The sequence below is a fragment of the Symphodus melops genome, assembly GCF_947650265.1.
Source record: "Symphodus melops genome assembly, chromosome: 3".
Taxonomy (NCBI): Eukaryota; Metazoa; Chordata; class Actinopteri; order Labriformes; family Labridae; genus Symphodus; species Symphodus melops.
In genome coordinates this window covers 2,574,914-2,601,880 of record NC_136693.1, presented here as the reverse complement: position 1 = coordinate 2,601,880, position 26,967 = coordinate 2,574,914, and the positions used below count along the sequence as shown (strand labels likewise).

The 26,967-nt window shown below is 44.7% G+C and overlaps 2 protein-coding genes across 3 annotated transcripts; both read left to right on the top strand.

The window, feature by feature from the left end:
* The first annotated feature begins 8,553 nt into the window (after positions 1–8,553).
* Positions 8,554–12,076, top strand: socs4 (suppressor of cytokine signaling 4). Its single transcript, XM_079339126.1, has 2 exons — positions 8,554–8,751; positions 9,788–12,076. Exon 2 carries the CDS (start codon positions 9,808–9,810, stop codon positions 10,993–10,995), a length of 1,188 nt encoding a protein of 395 aa, XP_079195252.1. The 5' UTR covers positions 8,554–8,751; positions 9,788–9,807; the 3' UTR covers positions 10,996–12,076.
* A 3,031-nt stretch (positions 12,077–15,107) lies between these two features.
* On the top strand, positions 15,108–26,574 carry wdhd1 (WD repeat and HMG-box DNA binding protein 1). Of its 2 annotated transcripts, XM_079339377.1 has the most exons (25): positions 15,108–15,200; positions 16,184–16,295; positions 16,378–16,529; positions 17,474–17,585; positions 17,678–17,728; positions 17,832–17,927; positions 18,017–18,109; positions 18,373–18,479; positions 18,567–18,696; positions 18,775–18,979; positions 19,087–19,256; positions 19,339–19,523; positions 19,711–19,952; positions 20,069–20,206; positions 20,298–20,454; positions 20,593–20,707; positions 21,580–21,711; positions 21,896–22,113; positions 22,207–22,319; positions 22,426–22,482; positions 22,977–23,008; positions 23,330–23,494; positions 23,575–23,717; positions 23,801–23,936; positions 26,187–26,574. In XM_079339377.1, exons 1-25 carry the CDS (start codon positions 15,124–15,126, stop codon positions 26,379–26,381), a joined length of 3,333 nt encoding a protein of 1,110 aa, XP_079195503.1. In that variant the 5' UTR covers positions 15,108–15,123; the 3' UTR covers positions 26,382–26,574. The 2 variants fall into 2 exon arrangements, with proteins under 2 accessions (XP_079195503.1, XP_079195502.1); XM_079339376.1 differs by having other exon boundaries at positions 18,567–18,979.
* The last annotated feature ends 393 nt before the right edge of the window (positions 26,575–26,967 follow it).

Here is a 26,967-nt window from a genome sequence, read left to right as displayed (position 1 = left end):
TTTACCGCATGTAATTCTCCTCTCTCTCTTTCCCTGATTTCAGACTCTATCCACCGTCCTATCTCAACTAGAAAAAGCCCAATTTTATTTTATTTAAGTTCCTGCTCTTTCAGCCTTATTTCCCCATGATAACTGCTTTTTGCACAAACACACCAAGACAAATTCCTCATATATGCAAATGTACTTAGCAATAAGAAATGATTCTGATTCTGAAAAATAAATCTTAAAAAAAAAAAAGATATAAGGATTGATTTCATGCAGTTTTAAGCATTTTCTCATCTGGCTGTAGCACTTTTTTTTTTTTAACAATGCTTTAAGCTGCATTTAAGGCTTTTTTTAAATTTTATTTAATTTTTTGTTTATTTATTTAACCAGAGTACATAAGGACACAGACAATCACCTTATGTCTCTGTCTGCCTGCATTTGTTATGCTTTTAAATACCTGAGTCATGTCTCACTGCTGCCATCTACTGTTTACTTCATCTCAACACAGTTTCTGCAAATCTATCTCTCTGCCTTCAATCTGTTGTTGGGAGAACTTTGGATAAATAGTTATTACAAAGAGTTGATTATGAGGAAGGACACATTTAATCCCGTCTGTTTGGGAACGTGGTTGTAAAACTCTTCTCACCTGTTTAGGAGATTTTATATCTTCATGGGAATATTCCTGCAATAAAGGTTGGATTAAATAAAATATAAGATCTTAAAACTCCTCTGACATTATTGAACTAAACTCAAACTTTTCCTCTCACCTTCAATCGGATCCACTCTCAGTTTCTGCCTCTGTCCTGCAGATAACAGATGGGAGATAAGAAACAGCTGCTGCCCCATCAAAGCACAGTTAATGTTATTACTGAAGATTAACAGCTCGAGGTCTCTGCTCCTTTAAACTATAATAACAGCAATCAGGTACCTGCATCTCCAACCCTTTAAAGATTGTAACTGTATCTTCTCATTACATCCAAATAACAACATATGTTCTTTATTAAAGCACTTTTACTTCTCCAGTAGTAACAATGGCTCATCAGTTTATAAAGCACATTTAATTGAACAACAAAATCAACTTAAAACAGAAAAACACAGCTGCACATGCAATCAAAAACACGCACACTGAGTTCCTCGAGATGCAGGTTTTGATTCTAGTTGTTGAAGCGTTAATATGACATTAACTCTGACTTCTAGTTAAAGTGACAGTAAACTCTGAGTTACCATGACTAGATGATTTTAGAGTGCATGGGGATATTTATACAGACGGCTTGACTCGAGGAGATGAAGCTCCCGCAACCTTCAACAAGGTGATCTGACACTGTCACCCGACATCCCTGACGCCCAGCCGCCGCAATCTGGACTGTCTTTCATGAGCACCTACTGACACACTTGATGACAATGATGCACTTCCTGTCAGCACCATGTGTGTCCTATCAAACTTAAAGCTGGTTGTTTGCACTTCTTGACGTCTCCTCCTCCTCTAGTTCCTTGCTTCTGTTGCACTTACCCTCTGACGTACGTCATTTTGGATAAAAGCGTCTGCTAAATGAATCATAGAATTGCAGGATTGCACAAACTAACTTGGCTGTAAACCTCGTTAGTATTTAATTTAAGTGAATGTTTCCATAATAAACATTTTATTCCAGTCCCACATAGTAATAGTTACACATACATGGTCAAAATCCTGTTCTCATCCAGACGAGGTTTCCTAGCTCTGCACGCTAACACGTACGTGTGTGTGTGTGTGTGTGTGTGTGTGTGTGTGTGTGTGTGTGTGTGTCTCACCAGGACACACTTTTCCACAGTAAGTCAAGCCCTGCACATCAGACACAGTTACTGGAATTTCTCCTCTCTGTTATTGATTTCCAGCGGGGTTTGCAAATGTTTACATGACAAGCAAGAGACATGCAAGCTTTTTCAAATCATCCCTGTGTGATTAGTCCCCCCCACTCTCTCTCTCTCTCTCTCTCCTCTGTGCATTAGAGAGCAGCAGACAGCCAGGCAGGATGTGAGCTGGCCGATAAGCTACAGAGAGGCTGCCGGAGACTCTTTGACTCTCCGTCTGTCAACGACTAATAACCTGCATGAAAGTGAAAGACCTAAAGCAGCTTCTTTTTCATGCTTGTTCACACAGCTTCAGGGGATTTTTTTTTAAAACATGGAACAACTAAAATCCCTGCTGGTTTCTATCGTGGTGAGATTTGATGTCATGTGCCAAACCAGAGATCCCGAAAGTACAAAATTAAATCCACAATCAATACTCAGCCTGCGGTCCAAATCACAACACAAGGAACCAGCAGCTGCTCTTCGGGTTGATCCCGTGAAGGCGGTCGGCTAAAGTGTAATTATGACCTTCAGGGTCAGAGTGAAGGCCGTTTGTGTTGGGTACTTTTACTGTTGAGGTGGGATTAAATCGAACAAATGAGCTGCTCAGAGAGTTGGCTGCTGACACTGAAGGCTGGAAACAAAAAGACTCATATCTGGTTATTCACCGCTTTTTTTTAAGGTCATTGATACATAATTCAAATGACCCCATGCATAGATCACATACAATCAAACACAGGCTTGGTTACAGTTGGCCCCTTTGAGAAAGTGACTCATCACTCTGATCATTGAGAGTGTTTTGTTAACCAGGCAGACCAACCCCTGATGCTGCCGTACGCGACTGATATTTGGAGAGAATTGGCTCCTGCTTATGAGTAGTTGACTTGACAGCAGTTTTTGTTAGCCAAAAGGCTAATTTTCATCTGTTGCCTCTGGCCAATCAAAACAAATTCAAACGTTGCTAAAAGCTACAAATAGAGATAACATGGCATTAATGAAGCAGACATATCACAAGTGAAGATACATGAGCCATGCAGGCCAAACAAAAGCAGCATTTGGTTAATCAAAAGAAAAGTATAGCATGCAGGACGGATGTGGAGCAGCCAGGCAGGATCAACCAGGTCGCCCTAATCCAGATTCTTATTCTCAAAATAATTCAGACGATTTCAGGTTGTAGATCATAAAAACCACAGACATACATTCTCCTTCTGTCGAAGACAAACCTGCTGTTTCCCTTTTTCAAGAGCTCACAAGCGTCAATATCAAATCCCGGATACAAAATCGTATCTGACCTTGACTTTTGACCTTAAGATCCCTGATGGGGTCAGAGGAAATCTAACTTCCTGTCTAGAATCAATACCGGCTCACATTTTAACACGGTCTCATATAATTACAGCGTTTAACCTGGAGGAGATGACAGAGCTGCACTTCTGCACCACACATGATGAGTTAGAGGTCTGACAGTCAACACAGGCACTATTATGAGATAAAAAAAAAAAATGACTCAGATAAAGAAAATGACACTTGGTGTTTTGACTCAGCAGAAATATTTGATTTAATTTACTGTCCACTCAGCTCAAAGTGAGGTAAAGCAGGGTACACATCAGAAGATAATCAGGGCTGATTTTGGACCTGATTTCCAAACGATCCTTAAGTAAACGGTAAATCGAGTTTTACAGCGCTTCTCCAGACGTGCAGGTCACACCTGCACATTCACACGCTGATGGCAGAGGCTGCTTTTTAAAGTATGCATCAGCATCATTTCCTCCTTTCATACATATTCACAGGCTATACCGCTAAAGCATGTGGAGCTAAGTGGGGATAAGTGTCTAGCCCAAGAACTCATCGGACATGTTGCTGCAGGATCTGGGGAACGAACCCCTGACCTTTGAGAGAAGACCGACTCTACCACTAAGCCACAGCCGCCCCGAAATCAAAGTCATGTGGTCACATAGGATTTCCCTGTCAGGTAAGAAGCGTTGACATTGATCTGATGTGCTTGGAAGGACGTCAGGATCACCCGGATTGCAAATCATAAATATGACACAGGTTCAATATTTAGGATCCGATCTCCTGTTGTGTGTGTGTGTGTGGGGGGGGAATCCCAAGGACGTCCGTTCGTTCGCACTCTGTGGATTATCATGTGAGTGAAACGATAGCCAATGGGAAAGCAAGCTGACACAAGTCAACTGTTACTCACCTCCGACCTTCACTGCAACATGCAGACGCACGTGTGCACCATCTGTCCATTGTTTAACTTCAAGTAGAAGAATCTAAAAACTCTCGCAATTACTCTGTTCACGTTATCAGACGTGTTTGTTTACTCCTGTGTTTGTTTTCAGAGTCAGGACTCCATGCACACTATAGGAACCATGAGGCAGCACTGCTGACTGTGATGCTGATGTGTTGTTCTTGTTCTTGTGTATTTTCTGAGTCAGTGCCAAGCTGCAGTAATAAGACATAATAATAATAATAATAATAATGATGATGTGATCAGTCAGGAGATTCATCCTCCTTTTCCTCCTCATATTGATTCAGACGCTCTGTTGTGACTTCCTGTCAGGGCGTCTTTACTCGATGAGTGGACTCACATCCTGCTGTCTTCAGACAGATGAATGAAAGTGGAAGATGCTCGGTGGAAGCGGGGCTGTCGATGCTTTGATTGACACAAGACGTTTATGGTCGGGGAGCTGCTGTAGATTCAAACTGGTGAACATGACAAATGAAGTGAAATGCGAAACGGATAAAGCTTTCTCCAAAACGAGGGCGCAACTTGGGTACGTTTGATACGTGAGCAAGGAGCTTGTCTGCTTTCTGTGGAACAGACACGTGTCAGACAGCAGTGGTTAGCTTGTGCTGATGCGCTGTAGCTTGCTGTGCAGGTACGAGCGGTCAACATGCAGTCATGCAGTGAGTGGAGTCCTGGAGGAGCGGCCCAATTTGAACATTGTATTTACAAGCTGCAACAACAAAAAAATGCTGCCGACTCAACAATTAATATTGCAGATAGATTACACATTATTTTTTCATAAATATAAAAAGTTCACTGCAAAATGATTCCTCAAAAATGTCTTTTTTTTGTGCACATTAGCATTATGGGTTTGTGCTGATGGACAGGATGCAGAACGTTTGAACTATTTATTTACTTTGTAAGTATATACATAAAGCACTGTATAAAAGTGTGTGCATGTGCGTGTGTGTGTGTGTGTGTGTGTGTGTGTGTGTGTGTGTGACTCCAGTGGCCGGCCTGGCTCTGGTTACACTCTCTCTAACATGACGGACAGGAGAAACCTCTCCTGGTGTACCTTGCTTGCGGGAAGCAAAGCGGCTGCAGGCAGAAATAAATCTCCCCTGAGGAAAGTGGATACAGCGGCTCGCATGTCTGAGGGAGATGAATCCCTGAGCCCGACTGAATCCTAATGGACACAAAATCAGTGTGCGGATGATACACACAAACATGAGCCGTCTTAATATGTGGAGCAAGTACTCCAAAACCTCAACTTGAGATAAAGTATCAGCTCCACAGAAGAAAAGTACTTCAATCAATCTATCACAAAACTTTACCAAAGGAACAGTACGTGACGTTTGCACCCTGCTCATTTTTTTTGGGCGGTTTTCTTGCAAGAAGAGCGTCTGATTTGGCATCGCTTGTTCACACGACAGCCTTCAGTTTCAGCCTTTAGCGGTTTTATAAAATGGTAAAAACTAGTCAATTTTTTGACGGACTTAAATTCACAAATAACTTTTAATAATTTTGGCAAACCCAGGAACACATTTCGGGCAACTCAGGTTGCTGAGTGAGCAAAACGAAAAGTGTACTGTCTCTTTAAGAGGGCTGTAACGAGACCCTATGGTGTCTAAAGTGAGAGGTTCAGCACTGCTGCTGGTCAGAGTCTTCAGATACAGATCAATGGAAACAACTGAGACCAGCGGAGCCAGAGACTCCCTGCTGATTCAATTTACCATCTCTGTAACTCACATGATCATGCACACACACACACACACACACTTTATCTACACACAGGCACACAGACACAGAAGCACACGCACACACAGACAGGAAATTGCTGAAACTTTAACGACAAAAACACAAAATGGACAGAATTTCTGTCATTTACGTTGCAGATTAAATTATCTAAATTGAAATAAAACAGAGGATTATCATGACAGAATAAACTTGACTTTATGCACTTTATGTTATTGTGTCCACAGAGTGAGCTTCGAGGTTCAACGAAAGTTTGAGGTCAAGCACATCTTAAACAGACCCCGCATGTCCTCCTGCACTCTGGACCCTGTCTGTGTAACTTTAACACATGCACTTTGTAGCTTCACTGCTCCGGGCTGCATAAATGTCAATAAAAACTGTAATAATCCGTCGTTCATATAAAAATAAAAGCAGAGCAGATTCTCCATTCAATCAGAGCAGCATCTATTATTCATGAACGCTCCTTTCGGCCATGCTGCTCCGGGGATCGATGCCTCTGTAATGTGGACTGATACGAGCCCCCGGTCGAGTCCTGGCTGCAGCAGGTTAATGGGCCGACTGGATTTCAGACGCTGCTGGAGGCACTTCCTGCACAAAACTCTGCACCACACCCCACTGACACACTTTATAAGGACAGGCCAAAGCCAGGCCTACAATGGGGGATTTTAGAGCCTGCAAATTGTGGTGGAAGGTCAGCTCACAATGCTCGACTGATTCAGACATGATTTCATTTTTGAGTTCTGTGCTCAAATGAAATCAGGACCGAGTACATTATCGTCAGTACATTTATGTGTATTGCACATGTCCTATATGCATGGTCCAAAAAACGCTCTCTCTGCCACTCGGAGCATTTCAATCAGGAGTGAAAAGTGAATTAAGAAAATGATTTATTACAATGAATAACATGGAAATGTGACTTTCCAGAAAGTCTTTGGTGTTTGGACTCTAAACAGAATACCCCCCTCCCCCCATCCCCCCATGTAGTCCAGACCCTGGTGATGGTGAAGCTGATGACTGGATGAGACCGGATGGGTAAAGATGGATTGATTAATGGGTTGATGAGAGACGGGAGGGGTGTTGGGGAAGAGGAAGGACGCGTGAAACATCAGCATTACTGATTCAAAGAGTCCTATGAAAAAAGGGGAGCAGGACGATGACAGGTATAAAAAGAAGGGATGCAATTTGATTGGTTAGATGAGACAGCTGATCACCCAAGGACAGCTCGAGAATGAGTGAGCATGCAAAAAGGGATGAACGTGAAGGCAGTTATAGTCGTCCGGCCCGACTTTAAAATCTGCTTAAATTAAATTTGGCACCGTGTCCAATTCTTGTTATTCTTCAGGCAAAGTTAATGTTGGTTTCTTATCAACTTTTTTTTTTTTTTTTGAGTTTGAAGTCAAATCAATGGATCTGTTTGGCGTTATCATCCTTCAGCGATAATGTGAAGAGCATTAAATATTCACTTAAGAGGAAGTCAAGTGTCACTACATTATCTGAAACGTCGGGCATTTATTGATGACTCTCCTTTATCCATAAGAGCTGAAAGGACACACAAACATAACACACACACACACACACACACACACACACTACACCACGGGGAGTAATATTATTTGTCTGATAGATGTAGTCTATTTGTTCCATGAATTATAGATCATCTCCCAAAATGTCGTCCCGAGCGAGAGGCCCGCTCCGACTCGACACGGCGTGTGCATGACATCACCTTGAAGGACGAGTCCTTTCAGCAGCACTTTCTGGAAGTTTAAACTGGGAAACTCAGAGGTTATTTAATCAATAAGCAAAGCTTTTAAAAAGCTCTGTTGTTTCCTCTGCTGGACTGAATCATTAATTAGACACGGAGAATGAAACTGTTACAGTGTCCACACAGGATGCTTGTAAACCTCAGGAAAGGTCGGTTTGAGGGTTTGTCGTGATGAAACCTCGATATGATACAAAATCAAACAACACTGATATCTGTTTTCCTTTTCCATTGACAACATTACCCCACTAATCTCTGCTCTTCAATCACCACAAATTGCAAGCAAACTTCGGCAGCACATGCACAAATACAATACAAAGTTTTTGTGCAGCTTGCAGTTTGCCTGTTTTGTAATCCTTTTCCACTCCCATGTGAAGCACTTTGAACTCTAGAGCCCGACTGATTAATCAGCCAGCCAATAATATCGACTTATAGAAGCATATCAAGTGACGGTATCGGGTCACTAAATCGCAGTCAGTGGTGTTTGGACTAAAACAGTCATCGTGACTTTGCAGTGTCAGGCGATGTGACGCATGTACATGCACAGCTACTTTCAAACGATCGTTCAGATACACGTGCTATCAAAGAGTATCTAAGTGCCTCACATTTTCACATCCTTGGCATGTTTGTGTTTCGGCCTCCTCCACAGAAGGACTTCAAGTAGTTTCAATTTTCCATGAAAACGTGCTTTGATGCTTGAAGTTAAGCGATGGGCCGCTGATGAAATTACAACAAATCAGCTTGCAGAAATAGAATTACCCTCAGAAATAATTCACTTTGAGAATGAAAAAGCACTCTCTGCCTACTCCGGCTATCTGCTGTCTTTTTCCTTTTTTTTTCTGGGATGGGATCCGTCACTGCACGTGTAAAGGAGAGGTAGGAGAGAGAAGAGGAAGTCTCACTGTCATTAACCTGAGAATACCCCCCTCCCCTTACACCCCCCCCCCCCCCCCCCCCCCCCCTCTCCTCGACCCCGCTCCACCTCCTCCTCCTCGTTCATTCAGGCTCGACCCTGCCAGAGAGGAAGCTGCTGCCTCCCTCGGGGATTTGGCATCATAATTATAAAGGAAGCAGAACAGTCTGCTGTCTGTTAGAGCTGCACAGGCTGCGAGCTGCTCACACGTGTCCGCTGATGTGCAGAGAACAAGCGGTCACATCATGGAAGAGGAGCGGTCTTTCTGACACTGTCTGGAAGGTATGAAAGCCTCTTCTTTAAATCTTTAAAGAGTTAACCATGAGAGCAGAGATTGTGACTTGAGGAGCACAAACGTAACTATGGCAGAGTATGAAGTAAATGTTTAAAGTTTAACAAAACGCAGCTTTTTGTTCATGTTGTATGCAAAGTCAGTTTTCTTGGTGTGTAAAACTATTTTTTGTGGGTTTTTTGGGAAACGTTTGACAGATGCATCTAAGGTCTTTATTTGAATTTGTCCCTCTTGGTCTTGTACTCTTGTCCTAAATTATTGGATTAAAGCAAAATGTAGATTTTTTTTTTTCCCATCAAGGTTTCAACAGAATAGATCAGATAAATAAACCAGTTTGGCCAATCAAATGTTTAAATAAACCTAATTTCTAAGAAGAGTTAAACAACACTCGTATGGTTGTTTTTTTACTCCTCTAAAATAACCAATAAAATCAAACAGATCCATCTGAGACAAAACTACATTTTAAGACTTTATCCTTAAATCTCAGATTCTTGTTTTCGGTCATGTTGCCATTAAACCTCACGGTAGTTTCTCTTTGCACCTCAGACCAACTGACTCAACATCTTCCAGGTGCACACAAAGGAGGGTTTAACAACTCAAGGGATTATTTGATGATGCTCTTAAATGTTCATCCATTTCATTGGAGCTCTTCCTCTAAGATGGTTGTTAATGGGACCATTAAGTTTCACAATAAAATAACATATTGAGCCCAGACAAACCTCTTTGTTGTTAAGTAAAAGAAAAAGACACGATTCGCTCATCTTCCTTTTGCCCTTTACGTTACTCGTTGAATACATGTGAATAACAGGAAGTATCATGCATGGTTAGTAAGACACAATCAAAGAGAAGAAATCAGGAATAAAACAACCACGGTATCATGACAGTGTTTTACTGTTTATGTTCGACTTTCTTCAATCATTTGAAAACAGTTTCTCCCAGGCTTCGATGGAATTGCTTGTTTTCACGACATGTGTTTGTGATCCCACCGTGACTCAGGCGTCTGATGTTTGCATGTTTGTGTTACAGAGTGAAAAGAGGAAGCAGTCATGTCCGAGAAGAAACCACGAGGATCGGACACGCGTCCCAAGTCTGGCCTCCGCAGCTGGAGCGCAGACAGCTACGTTTGGCGAGGGAAGAAACGCTCCCGGAGTTCTCGGAACGGGTCAAGTCCCGGAGGGTTGGAGGCGGAGGGGACAGAGGATCCGGGTGCGCGCTCAGGGTCTTGTTCGAGGCGGCGCAGAGAGAGAAAGTGCAGCTGCAGCGGACTTGGGGATTCACTGACGTCGGCAGACATGGACGTAGTTTGTCGGAAGGCTTTGACTCGCCGTTCGCTTCGGCAGAAGTTTCAGGACGCTGTGGGACAGTGTTTGCCTCTTCGCTCCCATCATCATCACCACCACCATCATCATCACCATCCATCAGGCTCCTCGAGACCCTTCTCAGTTCTTTTCTGGTCCAAACGCAAGATCCACGTCTCAGAGCTCATGCAGGATAATTGCCCTTTTTCTCCTAAATCTGAACTGGCACGTTGCTGGCACCTCATTAAAAATAACGCCACCCATTCGAACGCCCTCAGAGATATGGAGACTCCCCTCAAACCCAACGTCTCCACCTCCTCTTCCTCCCCACCACACACACCCCTCTCCTGGGAGGACATCTGCTCTCCTGGGGCTGGAAGCACCAGCTTGGAGGACTGGAACCCTTCGTGTCCTCACGGTGGAGCAGAGGGAAGCTGTGGCCACACCGACTACATCCTGGTCCCAGATCTGCTGCAGATCAACAACAGCTCGTGTTACTGGGGCGTGTTGAACCGCTTCGAGGCCGAGGAACTCCTCGAGGGCAAACCAGAAGGAACATTCCTGCTCCGAGACTCTGCCCAGGACGAGTTCCTCTTCTCGGTCAGCTTTCGGCGCTACAGCCGCTCCCTGCACGCACGAATCGAGCAGAACGCCAAGCGTTTCAGCTTCGACGTGCGTGACCCGTGCATGTATCGGGATCCCAGTGTGACAGGACTCCTGAGACACTACAGCGACCCGGCAACCTGCCTCTTCTTTGAGCCGCTGCTGTCACGACCACTGCCGAGGAGTTTCCCTTTCACCCTCCAGCACCTGTCCAGGGCTGTGATCTGTAGCTGCACCACCTACCAGGGCATAGACTGTCTGCCGCTGCCCCCTCAGCTCAGGGACTACCTCAGACAGTACCACATTAAGTGTGACGGCGCCTGTGCTGTTTGACACACCACGGAGGGCAAAGACGCTGCAAGGTTGGCAAAGAGGAAAAACTCAGCCAATGAATTCAGAGTAGATTCACTGTCGAAGATGAAAAAGTGGTTAAAATGTTTGCTGATCTTGATCTTGCACCAAGAGATTAAAAAAACCTGAACTTACAGAGAATCATCAACCTTCTCTATGGATCTCAATCCAAAAAAACTGGAGAAGCAAATGTTGATGTAGTGTCTCTGAAACCGTGCTTTGGTTCTAAAAGATGATGTGCAAGCTGGGTCAAGGCTTTCTGGACCCTGAAATCTTCTGGACTTAGTCGTAGACTTTCGCTGTCGGACGGGAGGGGAGGACACGACGTGAAAAGTGGAAATGATGGACGGAGAAAAAGAGTCTGACGCTTTGATGACAATGGTTTTTAAGCTACATGTAGTTCAACCAACGACTGAATCCGTGAAAGAGTGGGAAAGAACATGCTGGCCGAGAGAAAACACAATGAAGCCGTTTCATTACGTTGCCCAGAGAGGTCGCACCAGTCACAGGATGCGTCATCGTCACCTCCTCCCGCTGGCTCGAGGGGAATTTCCTCGAACATTCACAGCTTTGTTCACACATCAGCTCAGCCCAACATGACCCTGAAGATGAAGAAGAGGGGGTGGAAAGAAAAAATGTTCTAGTAAAGTCCGGGTGGAAAGAATCTGCCTTTTGGTACATTTTCAGGAATGTCATGAATATGTGAGAGCAGTACGGAGGACGAAACCTCGACTGCTGATACGTGTAATCCAGTAAATATGCTCAGAAACATTTAACTTCCTATCCTGAGGGTTAAAAACACCCCTTCTGTTTTTTTGCAACTTGAGGGATCAGTATTGCAGTATTGCTGCAAGAGGAATCACACACTTCAGGTTAGATGGCAGAAAGCAAATATCCTTTCATGAACCCTTTTCAATGTTATTATTTATCTAAAGTTCATTCGATGTGGACAAAGCACCAGATGCATTGATTTGAGTGTTTTTAGCACATGTGCTAATATGCGACGCTTTTGAGAAGGATGAAACAATTAAAACAGAAATAAAGGAAAGAGAAGAAAAACAAAAACACAGCAAACACAAAAATCAAACAAATGCAAGCAACTTTCCGTTTTAGTTACGTACTACACAGCAAACAGTGACAGTGACAACAGTGCTATTCATTTGAGCACTGCTGTTTAAATTTTAGCCGTTGTTTGAGTCCTATTGTTGTTTTCTAATTTTAGATTGGTGGGTGGAGAGTTTCAAAGTGTGGCCCCCTTTATAGGGAGAGCCGACTGACAAATAAAAACATTTTAACTGTGGTCTTGGTTAAAAGGTCGGAGGAACAGAGATTTGACCTTCACACCTTTTTGCTCATTAGGATGGAGCGGTTCCTTTCCTACATATTGCATAAAATCACTAGAATAGCCACCTATCGTCGCCTTCTTTTATTTTTGCAGCTCCTCTGTGCAAATGTTGAGCACTTCATTATTGACTGAATTATTTTTTGCAGCCACAAGATGGCAACACAGCCACGCTGATCAGAGTCTCTTCCTCCCTTGTCCATCTTCTCACCATGCAGCTGCCCGTCTACGTCGAGATCCTTGCTGAAAGCTCTTCTGTAAATTGGTATTTTAACATCAATTGTGCCTCTACAGCTTTGATGATAACAGGTCACTGTTTTCTAAATATTGTGGTCACTATGTTTCACCCCCAAGGTGCACACATTGTATTCACCACCCTGACACACAAACCAATAAATGCCATTTACACGGCCTTTCTTCTCTCCTCTGATTTTTAATGGCGCATCTGTATTCATGTGTGTTCTTGCCCGCAGCTCATAGTTAGACAGGCTAATGGTATGGAAAATGCCGCTTTGAAAACAATTCGCCCCACTCTCTGCAAAAGGACACCTCTAAATGCCAGCACTCCGGCAGAGAGTGAATGAAATGATAAGGACATGAAAAGCATCGTTTCCCATCCGTCGCTCGGGTGAAATTCAGATTTTCTGATTCATTCAGTTCTCTGTGTACAAAAACATCTGCCCTGTGGTGGCTCGCATGAATACTAAACACAAGGATACACCATACATCCAGCAGCTTTTTGCATCTATTGATTATATTTCTATTAATGCAAATTCTTTTTTTAGTTCTGTTTAGATAAACAGAGTGGGTATGTTAGCTTCATGCTCTTAGACGAGTATAATTTTAGATTCACAAAGACAGCAGAAAGCTAAAAATAGAAAATAATCTGAACATGTATTTGTCACACTACTTTTTATCTTTCCTTTTTCACAATACAATAAAATATATAAATATATATAAACGGCCTCATGCAAACATTTGCTTTCAGTTTTATTTGAATGCAGCATTAAGAAAGATGCATTTGGTTACATTAAAAATGTAAGATTACGCCATTTAGTTGGTTGATATGAAACCGTGAAAGTCCTCCAAATTTATCAAAAAGATAAAACCACATAAAGGTTAAGATCTGAACGCCTTGTTTACTAGTTTAGGCCAGCTCTGTGTTTGTGTTTGATCTATATGATGTTTGATTTGTCACCGTTCAGTCAATGAACGGAGTCCGGAGCCACGTCCATCGATTGTCCTGAACCACAAACATGAAATATTAATGACTTCTTGTATATGATCCAGTTATCGAGCATCTTTTTTCTGCTGCTCGGGGTTGATACTCATCATGTTACTTTACATTCATGACACATCTGATATCCTAATGTGAGATACTGGACATTACATTTTAAGGTTGAATGTTAATCCATGAACACGTTTGAAACACGTGTATCTCGTATCAGGCTCCGTGTCTGCTTTACATGGTCGCTCTTATATTTCAGTCATGTCATATTTAGACACCCAGCTGTCTCACGCTGGATTTCCTGTTGCACTAATCAAATTCTCCCCTGAGACGATCCTCAAACAGGCGAGTGAAGACTCACACAGTGGTGGCTTGTCTTTCTAATTCTGAATATTATAAACACATTTTAATTAACAGAAATAATTTAAAGAATTATGAAGAATATTTGTGTCTAACTTCAAGCTCTATAATGCTGCCAATAATATAATGAGAAATAAATAGAAATACAGGACAATTTAAATCGATGAGATAAAAAACATATTGCAGTATTCTTGTTTCACCAGCAGATGGCGTTATATGTTTTAAAATGCTGATGGTTTGCCATCTTATATTGGATGTTTTTTTGTTTTTTTCAATTCTTACGATAGTGGGGATGGTGTTCTTTACTGCTTCAATCATAGACTGCAAATATTACACAATACAATAATGTTTTATCGTATCTTAATGGACAAAACCTGACTTATGTCAGCCATCTGTCAAGAAGTTGAAAAAAGTGTTTATCCATTAAGGGAACCCTTGTATTTTAACCTTATGCAAAACCTATTCCAAAGCTCAAAAGCACAACATCTACGTACTAGAATAGAATAGAAAGCCTATATTGTCATTATACAGTTGTACAAAGAAATTATTGGCTCCTCCTTAAAGTGCACACAAAAATAAAGACAGAAGAAGAATATAAAAAGCAAGTCTAATAAAGTGTGGTATGACTGTGTGTTGTTTACAGGTAGCAGCATAATTAATTATGAATGGATATTACAGAAATATAATGTATTTGCACAGTACGAAATGTAAACTATTTCATAAGTGTAAAATATAAATATTGCACAGCACGAAACATAAACTACTGCAGAAGTGTAAAATAAATATTGCATCATATATGTAAATATTTGCACAGTATGAATTCTAAAGTATTGAAATGCAGTTAAAGTTACATTTAAAGTCTTGACTATCTGTGTTTCATAACCTTTTCTCGCTGCTGTGCCTTAATGGTCCAGATTCACGCTGTAACACCGTTACTGTTAGTCTGTGAGGAATAAACAAAGGCGGGGCTTCGACGCCTACGTCATGACGCAGCTGGCGGGAGTTGTGACGCTGCGTTTCCTTGTTTTCAACGCAGCGCGGGAGATTCAGGAGAAGAGAATTCAACAAGGCTGTGAAGGAAAACCGGAGGAAGTTGAAAGTTATCACACTTGGCTCCTTGGTGTAAAACTTGTTTAATTAAAGTTTGAGCGTGTCGTAAAGTTTAAGCTGCTTCGTTAAGATGCCGTGTGAGAGGAAGCAGCTTCGTTACGGACACTCGGAGGGACACACCGAGGTCTGCTTCGACCACACCGGGAGGTAAGTCAAACATGACACTCTTTATTTATTCCTTATTAAAGCTACTTTTTGTTAACGTGTGTGACCGGTAATGCAGACAAATCATCTTTCTTTAGTCCTGTTTATTTATGATTTTATTTATTTGAGCCTCATTTAACAGCATTATTATTATTGTTCTCAAAACTCTGTGTACAGCCAGGTTCATAAAAGTTTATTTTACACTGTCTATAATGTTTAAGTGTTATATTAATCATGGTTAAAATTAAATTAAGAATGAGCTAAAACTCCTGAATTAGCACTAAAACACACTTGACATCTCCTTCCCTTACATCTTGTTTTTACCTAAAGGGACGTCAAAGTGTTTTAACACATTTTGGACATCTAATAGTGCAATCTGTCTTTAAACCAGTCACAAACCTTTTTGTTTGTTTTGAACCCTATAAATACAGTGCAATATCCACAAAAAGCACCAAAGCTTTAAAAAAAAAAAAAAAGAAAGAAAAAAGTAAAAACCTGCATATATTTCACCAGACTGCTGCATAGGAGAGGAAATGAGCTGTCAAACGTTTGAGACAAACTCCAGCAATTGAGACAGTGTGCAGGATGAAGACGGAGAAATGTCCCAACATGGCTGCATGTTGGATTTATATATTTAAGTTGTTTTAGTATGGAAAACAGTTTTCACGATAGTTTGATTGAGTTTTAACCGGAGTTGGGTCCAAAATCATTTTCACATTTGCACGTCTGAAAAATGAAATCTACTGTAGATCATTTTCGGAGGACAGGTTCATGTACAGCATGCACCTCACAGCGGGGTCCCTGTTTGGGCTGGACGGGGCTCCGGGGTCCCTCAGATGTGACATAAAAAGAAAAGACAAAGCAATAGGAAACACTATCATCGGAGTATCGCCACTTTTATTTTGAAAGGGAAATAAAATCAGCTTCCAACTTTTCCTTCTGCTCCTCAGCGTTTGTTCAATCTGACCATCGTAACACTTCCTCAGGTACATCGTCACCTGTGGAAATGACGGAGACGTTCGGATATGGGAGGGTCTGGATGACGACGATCCAAAGTTTATCACCGTGGGAGAGAAAGCGTACTCGCTGGCGCTCAAGGTACGTGAGCAAGCGGTGTGAAATCGGACCCTGTGGTGCGTCGTCGAGTCGAGACTGAGATTTCATCTTTTCACTCTCGCAGAACGGGAAGCTCGTGACCGCGAGCTCCAACAACACGGTGCAGATCCACACGTTTCCTGACGGCGATCCCGACGGCATCCTGACCCGCTTCACCACCAACGCCACGCACGTCGCCTTCAACGCCAGCGGCTCCAGAGTGGCAGCAGGATCCAGGTACGAGAGCGAGTGGGGAGGGGGGGGGGAAGAACAGCGGGAAGTGTTACTGAAAGTGGCACATTGTGTGTTTGTATATTTTCCACGTGTCCACGTCGACCACAGAATGACCTTGGAAGGTCCTTAGTGAGCGGACTCTATTTTAAGGAGCCAGTTGTGGCTCGTGCATCCCATGAGGACGCCTTCCTTCGGAGATTTTCCGGAGGGAAACACATCCCTGGTGAGAGGAAGGAGTCTGGGGTTCAAGCGGAAGGATAAATGAAAACACGGCACAACTTGAAGATTTAAGTGAAGAATGATTGAACACAAAGATTTGACTTTAAAAAAAAAAACTAAAAAAAAAAGTCATTCGAAGAATCGATTCTTTCTGACTTGGAGGAAATGTCCCGACGAATTTCTCAGCAGTGACGCGATACCAGACGATATCAGATCAAACGTTGTCGTCTTCTCCTTCAGCTGCTGTCGAGGAAGTGTGTGTGTGTGTGTGTGTGTGTGTGTGTGTGTGCTCTGACTGACCCTCCCTGTGATCCGTTTACTTTGAGTGATGCCGTGTGCGTGGACACAACGAGCGGCCTCTGATCGATGTTTCCACCTCGCCTGACTCGGGATCGGTTTGTGATTTAGTCGTGTCTGGAGACGAACGTCTGTTTCCTGCCAGGATTGATTCGCTCTAAGCAGGTTTATCACGCCAATAAAAGCGCGGGGCATGGCGGCGTATTGATGCTGCTATTTTCACTCGGGTAACAACCGTCGTGATATTGATTGCAAAAAAAATTCCCGTCTCTGAGGCCGTTAGGGCGGATTTGGCATCTGCATCCTGACGGAGATCCGCCTCATTTTGTCCGTCTGCTTCATTGATTTGATGATTTGAGATGTTTCAGAGCGTCGTCCTCTCACGTGTTAACGTGTGTGTGTGTGTGTGTGTGTTTGATTTCTCCCCTCAGCGACTTCATGGTGAAGGTGGTGGAGGTCTCGGACAGCAGCAAGCAGAAAACCCTCCGAGGCCACGAGGCGCCGGTGCTCAGCGTGACTTTGGATCCGAAAGACGAGTTCCTGGTGGGTAAATCGTTTCTTTTATTGATCGGTGAAACATTGAAGGCGACACTTAAAAAAAAAAAAAACCTTCTCTGCCCCCTTTTCCCGCTCAGGCGTCGGCGAGCTGCGACGGCTCTGTCGTGGTTTGGAATATCGAGGAGCAGGTACGAAACACGGAAAAATCTCAAACCTCCTTTTTTTTAAAATTTATTTTTATTAATTCCTGACGTGCTCACGACGCTCACGCTCTGCTCTGCGTCCTGTCAGACTCAGACGATCAGCTGGCCTCTGCTGCAGAAGACGAACGACGTCAGCAACGCAAAGTCTCTGTGTCGTCTGGCGTGGCAGCCCGGGACTGGGAAGGTCAGCGGCCGTGTTCTGGTTCCGTTTCAGCTGCGTCCCTGCAGAAAACGCTCACGCCGTTTGTCTGTCTGTCTGTGTGTTTCTGTCAGTTTCTAGCGGTTCCCGTGGAGACGAAGGTGCAGCTGTATGAGCGAGGCTCCTGGGACCACGTGAGCACGCTGTCGGACGATCAGCTGACACAGGTGAGGTCCACGTGACCTTTCTTTACTGAGGACGACGCAGAGGCTGGCGGCGAATCACGGGGGCGTATTCTGTCTCCTTCCCCGATGAATTTAAAGAATAAATGAACGGATAAAAAACTGTCCCTTTTATTTTCTTTTAATTTACTCTGCAGCCTGAAAATATCTGATCTTCAGTTTTAGTGTGAATATAAAACTTTTTTCAAATTTTGTAATTTTTTTTTGGGCTTTTATTTTGAAATTCTCCCTCCTGTTTTTCTCCACAGCCCATCAACGTGGTGGCCTGGTCTCCCTGCGGGACGTTCGTGGCAGCGGGCAGCGTGGGGGGTGCACTGACCGTGTGGGACGTGAACTCTAAACTCTGTGTGGAAAGGTGAGACGAGCACGAAGCGTCTTTACGGCGAGGCGGCGGAATCGGCAGATTTTTTTGACGTTGACGTTTTTGTCATGTCGGCTGCAGGCAGAAGCACGAGAAAGGCTTCACCGTGTGCGGTCTGGCCTGGCATCCGTCGGGCAGTCAGATCGTCTTCACGGACACGGAGGGCTGCCTGAGCCTGCTGGACGGACTCGACAACATGGAGCACGCCAAGGTAACACTCTGCGAGCTGGAAGAAGCTCCGCCCCCTTTTGAGTGCTTTGATAATTTGACCTCCGGACTTTTTCTGCAGGCTCCAGCGAAACAGTCGACCAAAGAATACGACGACCTCTTCGACGACGACGACGACAGGCTGATGGATGAAGGTCTGAGTGAAACCAACTCGCCTGCAAAGAAACCGGTAACCGGGGACGACGATGACGACGACGACTTCCTGGTGCCGTCGACCGGCCGGGTGAGGAACAGAGGAGCGATACTCGACGACGAGAACTCTCTGGGTGAGTGACGAGGAAGTCTTGACTCTGGGAACGTCTTCCGGAAAAAAAAAACGCTTCCTGTGGCGTGTTTCAAGCGGGCGCCGTCTCCTTTGCATGTCTCCGTTCAGACACCGGCTCGCTGCGGCTCGGCGACGACGATGACGCGGGCAGCGTCGGGCTTCCTGCAGCGGCCAAGTCGGTTCCCCTGCGTCCCGTCTACGAGGGCCCCACGCCGACGCTGCCTCAGAAGGCCTTCCAGCCAGGCTCCACCCCCGCACACCTCACTCACCGCTTCCTGGTAGGAACGCGGCGATTTATTTTTAATGTGCGAATAAAAAGAAGCGAGGACGCCACGAGTCTCACTCTCGCTTGTTCCTCAGATGTGGAACTCGGTGGGAATCGTTCGCGGCTACAACGACGAGCAGGACAACGCCATCGATGTGGAGTTCCACGACACGGCCGTCCACCACGCCATGCACCTCACGAACTCTCTGGGTCACACCATGGCCGATGTTTCCCAAGAGGCCGTGCTGCTGGCGTGCCCGGGCACAGACGAGCTCGCCAGGTGAACCCTCTTTTAAAAAAATATATAAATTTATCTTTTTTTTTTTTTTTTTTTTTTTTTTAAGAATTTATTTATTTATTTTTAAGAAAAAAAAATTTTTTAAAGAAAAAAAATTGTTTTAAGATTTTTTTTGTAATTTTTTTTTTTTCTTAAAACAAATCTTTGATCGTGCTGCTCGTCTCCTCAGTAAGCTGCAGTGTCTCCACTTCTCGTCCTGGGACACCAAAAAGGAGTGGATGCTGGACCTGCCGCAGGGCGAGGACGCTCGGGCGCTCTGTCTCGGTCAGGGCTGGGCCGCCGTCGCCACCAGCACGCTGACGCTCCGCCTCTTCTCCGTGGGAGGAGTGCAGCGGGAGATCTTCAGCCTGCCGGGTCCCGTCGTCTGCATGAGCGCGCACGGAGAGCAGCTGCTCATCGTCTACCACCGAGGTAAACCGGCGCCGACAACGACCCCCGGCTGAGCTGAGGGGTTTTTATTAACGCCGTACAAAGACCGGTTTTCAACATGTCTTTTTTTTTTTTTTTTTTTTTTTTTACGTCCTCAGCGACGGGCTTCGACGGCGAGCAGGCTCTCGGCGTCCAGCTGCTGCAGTTCGGTCGAAGGAAGAAGCAGCTCATCAACGGAGAGCCGCTCCCTCTGTCGCAGCGGTCCTACCTGTCCTGGCTCGGATTCACCGCTGAAGGTCGTTCTCTCAAATAATCCCGGTTTCATGACGTCTGCTTTGTTTTGTTTTTTTATTTATAAGATGATAAATCTGTTTTTTTTTTTTTCAGGCACCCCCTGCTATGTGGACTCTGACGGGGTGGTCCGGATCTTAAACCGTTCCCTCGGTAACACGTGGACGCCGGTGTGTAACACCAAAGAGACGTGCAAAAGCAAATCCGACCACTGCTGGGTGGTGGGAGTCCACGAGAACCCTCAGCAGCTCAGGTAGACTTCCTGTCAGCCGAGACTTCCTCGACGGGTCACGTTGGGAGGCGTGACGAAGACGCCGTGTGTTTTATATTTCTCTGATCAGGATCCCTTGTTTTTTCTTCCTGGCTGATCTGAAATGTTTGTTCCTGCCAGGTGTATCCCATGTAAAGGCTCCAGGTACCCCCCCACCTTACCCAGACCTGCAGTGGGCATCCTGCCCTTCAAGCTGCCGCTGTGTCAGACGAGCACAGAGAAAGGACAGATGGAGGTAAGGACGCGTCGACACACGGAGGCACTCCTTTGTTTTCAGATGAAAAACGAGCAGCTGCGGCTTCTGCTGCCTCCGAGTGGCTTCTTCACCGGGACGTTTGAAGCATGTTTTTTTTTTTTTTTTTTTTAAAGGTGTCAAGGTTTGAGTTGGTACTCTGAGTCGCAGTCATGTGTTGTGAGCGTCAGCAGGAGCATTTTTGCTTCTCGAGACAGGAAAGGGAAGAGGTGAAAAGATAACAGACGAGATAAAAGACAAAAAAAAAACTGCGTGCAAACGTCGGGGAACTTCACCACAAACCTGACCGACATGATGCAACGTTTAATCGACGTCCTGATTCGCTCAAAATAAATGAAGAGAATCGTTACATCCCTCCGTCTGTGTGAACGGCAGCAAACGACAAAACTGCAGCTTTTTTTATTATTTTTTTTTAATTTTTAATTTTTTTTTTTTATTATCATTATTATTTTTTTACATATGAATTTTTTAGAATTATTGACACATTTTTTTATTTGTCCTTCCCGTTCTTCACTCTGGTTATACACAAAAAATATGCACACACACATTTTTCATTTTCATTTTGTCTTAAATGTTCACACATATTTTTCACATCCTCATGTTCATCTCTCACTTGTATTGTCCTACATCACTAATAAAAAAAAAATAATAATAATAAAAAATAAAAAAAAAAATAAAAAACTGCAGCTTTTCGTTTCAGAATTTTTCCTCCTTTTTTTTTTTTTTTTTGGTGTGAATCTTAACTGGATGTTTCAAAGATCTTCGGACTGAATATTTCTAAAGAGCTGCTGATGTGTAACCGTCTCTTGACTTCGTGTCATGTTCAGGGTTTTTGCTCCTCTCGCCTCCTGCAGGAACAGTACCTGCGTTCAGCCCTCTTCCACAACCACTACAGCTTCCTGTCGTCCAGCGGCTACGAGATCGACGAGGACGGGCGGGCTCGCTCCCAGAAGGAGCAACAGGAGCTGCTCATGAAGATGTTTGCTGTGAGTGTGAAAAGCTCAGCTGTCAGATCACATGTGCTTCACAGATCTGATCAGAGGCCTGAATGTCCCGGAGCATCCGTGAAATGTCAGAGGATGTTCACGATGTGTGAGAAGGGGGGCGCCGTGGTGCCCGGCGGCGCTCTGAGGCGTGTGGATTAACGCAGAGTCCGTGTTTCCTCTCCAGTTGTCCTGTAAGCTGGAGAGGGAGTTTCGCTGCGTGGAGCTGGCCGAGATGATGACGCAGAACGTGGTCACCCTGGCCATCCGCTACGCGTCGCGCTCCAGGCGCATGGCCCTCGCCCAGCGGCTCAGCGAGATCGCTCTGGAGAAAACAAACCAGATCGAAGAGGAGGAGCCGGAGGAGCCGGAGGAGGAGCCACAGAACTCGAGACCGATGTCCAGGTGGGGCGATGGATTCATCTCCCACGTAGAGTTTACAGAAGCGCCCTCCTCCTCCTCCTCCAGCGTGCTTAACGAGTGTTTTTATCTGGACAGGTTTGGTCAGAGCGAGTCCACAGGAGGACGGTACAGCAGCAGACATGAGGAAGAGGAGGAGGAGGAGGGTGGGCAGGAGATGGAGACAGAGGAGCCGACAGAATCCAGAAAACGTCCGTTCTCACCTGTTTGTTTTTTTTTAATTCCTGAGCTCTTTGCGTTCTTGTATTTCCTCGACACCTCTGATGTCTCACGTGTCTCATGCATCTCATCCTGCAGGTGTGAATCCGTTCGCTAAAGAAGCAGGCTCACCTGTGAAGCCTTCTCCGACACCAGGTGAGGAAAAAACACCTCTTCTGTAGACTGTCAGAATACGTTCACCTGACGGGTTTAGAGGTCTGAAGATCTTTATTTAGGGGGGCGATATCGACCAACAGGGCGAGCGAGTGTCTTATAATACGACTTGAGTTCGGTCTTATTTAAAAAGGAAAAAATTTAAAACTGATTACAAGTGATCACTTTTAATACCTTTTTTTTTTTTTTTAAATCATATTTAAGTATAAAATTCGGACACGTTCAGCCGCCGCAGTTTCACACAGGAGGTGGCGTGATTGAACGTTCCTCCCCGCCGTGCTGTAAGCTGATTGCACGATGTGTGAGGAAACATTTGAACCCACAATCTTTTCGTGCTTTTAACACAAACGGCGACGTGTCGGTCAGTAAGTCAAACATCTGGAGTTAACATACGGACTCCAGATGTTCTGTACTCAGACTTGATCCAGGAGACTTAATAAATCACTTTACTGTTTCTTTTTTTTTTGTTTCCACAGTTGGTAAAGCGGGACGATCAAATCCTTTCAAGGTGAGACCACTCGATCTGTTTGTTTTTTTGTTGTTTTTTTTTGTTTTTTTCCGACGGCGTGAAACATCGTCAGGCTGTGTGCTCAACAGACACCGACATGTTTGATCGTTGGGTTTTTAATCGGTCCAAAATCAAACAACATGGATGCCTGTTTCAAATCGAAGTCCAGTCTTTGTTCTGATTGGACAAAGACTGCAGGAAATCTTCTGCACACAAATAAGCTGGCAATGTGTGCAAAGCCCTGTTTTTGTTTGGATTCAGTGTTAAACTGACTCATAGTTCAGAATATGATTGATGAATGTTTGGATTGGACGCATGCAGGTGTTCGGCTCAGGTAAACACTCGGCTCCCTCCGGTCAGCCACGAGCCACAAACATCCTGGACAGCATGACGTCCAGCAAGAAGTCCGCTCCACTCAGCGGCTCTGCAGGGAAACCAGGCAAAGACCCCGTCCTGAAGCCGCTCGCCCCCAGACCCAAGACCAAGGTACCCACTTCTCCGTCTGTCCCCCCCCCCCTGTCAAACTTCACCCTGATGAAAACTCATTTCCCTGTTTGTCTCCACAGACTCAGTCCACTCTGCTGCAGATGACAAACACAAAATCAGCCAATAAGAAGGCTCAGCAGAGCACGGAGCCGCCTGCAGTTCAGCAGAAACCAGCAGAAGTCCCGCCTCCAGCCTCGCCTGCAGAAAACACTGAAAACAAAAGGTAAAGACCGGGACCGTCTGACCGTCTGACCCCCTCATTTTAAAACACAGCTGAACTCTGACGTGGCTCTGTCGTCCCTTCAGGCCGCAGACGGGCTTCCAGCTGTGGTTGGAGGAGAACAGGAAGAACATCATCGCCGACCAGCCGGACCTGGAGGAGACAGACGTCATCAAGGAGGCGATGGGTCGCTTCAGGACGCTGTCAGCGGAGGAGAGACTGGTACGACTTCACGAGGGAGGGAGGGAGGGAGGGAGGGGAGGGAATCGTTTTTGAAGTCATAAAAAAATGAAGCGAATCCTGCAGTTCCTCGAGTGTCCACTAGAGGATGTCTGCAGAAGCACAGGAAGTCACATACACACCCATTTAAAAAAAATAAAAAAAAAGCAATATTTACATTTCTGACCTTTTTATGATAAGAAATCAAACAGATCTGAAGGGAAACATGGAAACAGGCTCTATAGGTGTTCAGTCAGCTGTTTTCAGTCCATCCTGGTTGCAGCTCGTTCGCCCTGAAGAGCAGATTGTCCAGTGAAGCCATCAATTAGAGCCTGAAGGACGCCAGTGATTATCAGCCTCTCTCTCTCTCTCCTCCCCGTGCACTCGCTCCACATGCTCGGTTAAAAATCAGCTTTTTCCTGATTTTTCAAATTGTTCTATATTTTGTAAATGCATAAACTGGTTAATTAGAAGAAGAAGAAAAAAAAATGGACAAACAGAAATCAGATCTTTAATTGTCAGTTAAATTTAAAATATGTAAATAAATCAAATAAGGACTTTAAGGATTTATTGAACTGGTAGAAACTGCGTCAGATCTTCCTTTTTACGATCCTGCAGCGGCGAGGAAGGAACGAAACAACTGGATGGAAAAAAAGGGGCGTTTTCCAATTTCAGGATTTTTGCGTAATTTAAAAAAATGTGCCACGTTACTTTTTAAACTCAAGGCCAGGAGCTGCTGCAGCGATGGATAAACGTGTTCGAGCTGCACGCTGATCCGTCGCAAAAACGACGCTCCCTTCGTGAATCCAACCGTGAAACAAACCTTTTCTTAAACGATCTGCAGCAGCAGGAGGAAGAAGAGGAGGAGGAGCTGCATCTCGTCCCGTCTCACGAGGTGTCTTCATGGGGTAAAAAAACAGATTTCACTCAAAGCTCGTCTGCTCGGTCAGTCAGCGGGTTCATGAACGAGACTTCTGTGTCAGTAATAAAACACACACACACACACACACACACACACACACACACGGATGATGCACATCAATCCGAGCGCCTGAGAGGGAACCGGGTCCTGACCCTGCATTCATCAAGACCCTCAGCAGAGCGCACGATGACACTCGACTGAAACAAAAGAGGAAGTGGATGCGGGGGGGCGGGGGGGGGGGGGGGGGACGGACGCCTGTTGCCTGGGAACCCTGTGGAGTGTGTTTTAGCAGCGAGGGCAGAAAGCATTGATCTTATGATAATGCTGCGAGCTGGTCAATCTGCAGGAGGATAAAATGAAGGTACACTTCTTCTTTTCAGGTGTGTTTAGTGCGATTCGTCTTCATCGTTATTAAAAATCCCAGTTTTTGTATCGGGTTAAAAAAGAACAAAAATCCGAACTAAGCATGTTTTCTGCATTTACAGTCTGAATCCGTCGGGTCAGGACTGGAGTTCGGTGTTGGAAGAGTCCTCGAGCGCTTTCAGCCGTCTTTGAATTTACACGGGAAACGCAGGAGCGCGAAAAAGAGGCCAGGCGATGGGCTTTACGATTGTCCCTGAACACATCGCCGATCATCTTATTCCTTCTAACAGACCTCTCAGTCTGCAGGGTCGTCGGTTCAAATCCCGGCGCAGACCAATAATGTGAAACTGGTAACTCCCCCGACCACTGCTGCTGTGCCCTTTAGCAAGGCACCTTGGTGTGTTGGTTAAATATCAGGAGGATTCACAATGGGCTCGAGCTCGACCAATGAGACGACGATCGATCCCCAGCCGTGTGTGTGTGTGTGTGTGTTAATTACATCATCCTGTCCAAATACAATCAAGTGAAAACTGAAGGATGTTGGACGTCACGCCGTTTTGTCGACCTGCTCTGTGTTTGAATTTAAACGGGGTTAATGGCAGGCTTGTGTGTGTGTGTGTGTGTGTGTGTGTGTGTGTGTGTGTGTGTGTCCTGTGATGCTGCCAGTCCACTCCATCAACAGGCCGCGATGATTCATCCCAGCTCCATTACGTCCAGGAAGGCGCTTCCTTTTGTCTGGACGAGCGAGAGAGAGAGAGAGAGAAAACAAAAGCATGAGGAGGGAAGAGAGGCCAAAGAGAGATGCAGCCCGTCAATAGTGATTATACATGACAGGATGCAATTTCAAACTGCACGCCTGAGTGTCCGTGTTTGTGCGTTTAGTCGTCACGTAGGTGTCTGGGGGAAAAAAAAAAAAGTGTTGTTGTGTGACGAACATGTCTTTCTCATGTTTCTCTCCTGGCGTTCAGACGTGGACGGAGCGAGCGAAAGGCCAGAGTGGAGACGCGGCGGCAGATCTGAAGAAGAGGAAAAGAGCGGAAGGAGGAGGAGCAGGAGGGGAGAATGAGAACGGACAAGCAGAAGCAGATGAAATCAGCGCCAAGAAGAAGAAATCTTTGGACCCTTCCTCCAAACTTTCAGCGTTTGCTTTTAACCAAAACTAAATGTGTTCATATTCTTCTGTCGTCTTTTTGGTGCTGAAAGCTGGAAATCTGTCGGTCGTGTGAATGAGGCGCTTAATAAAGAGTTTAATGTTCGGAGTGAGTGACGGTAACAAAAGCATCCTCGCTTTTCTTTTTCTACTTTTAAAAACCTTTAAATGTGTTTTAAGCATTCAATAAATGTTCATGTTTGTTAGTTCCTGGTTTGTCTTCTAGTTTCATTCCTCCGGCGTTAACTGGCCGTTTACTTCCTGTCTGCGTTCAGCTCTGCAGATGTTAAAGAAGAATACAGAGATTGTTTTATTTATTTTTAAAAAAAGATCAAGAACTTCCTGAGACAACCGGTTTCTAAACTTTTTCAAACCTGTCTCCAACACGAGGCACGGAGAACGAGTCCACATCGAGCTCTCTTTAAAGTCGGGATGTCGTACTTCGTCTCCACGCCACTTTTTGAAGGCCTCAGAATTTAAATCATTTTTACTCCGTCTTTGTCTCGGGTTCAGACTGGGTGGACTCCTGGGAGATTTCAAAGACCAGTCGAGACCACCGCTGACAGGTTTTATTTATTTCACTTCATTGCAATGAGAAA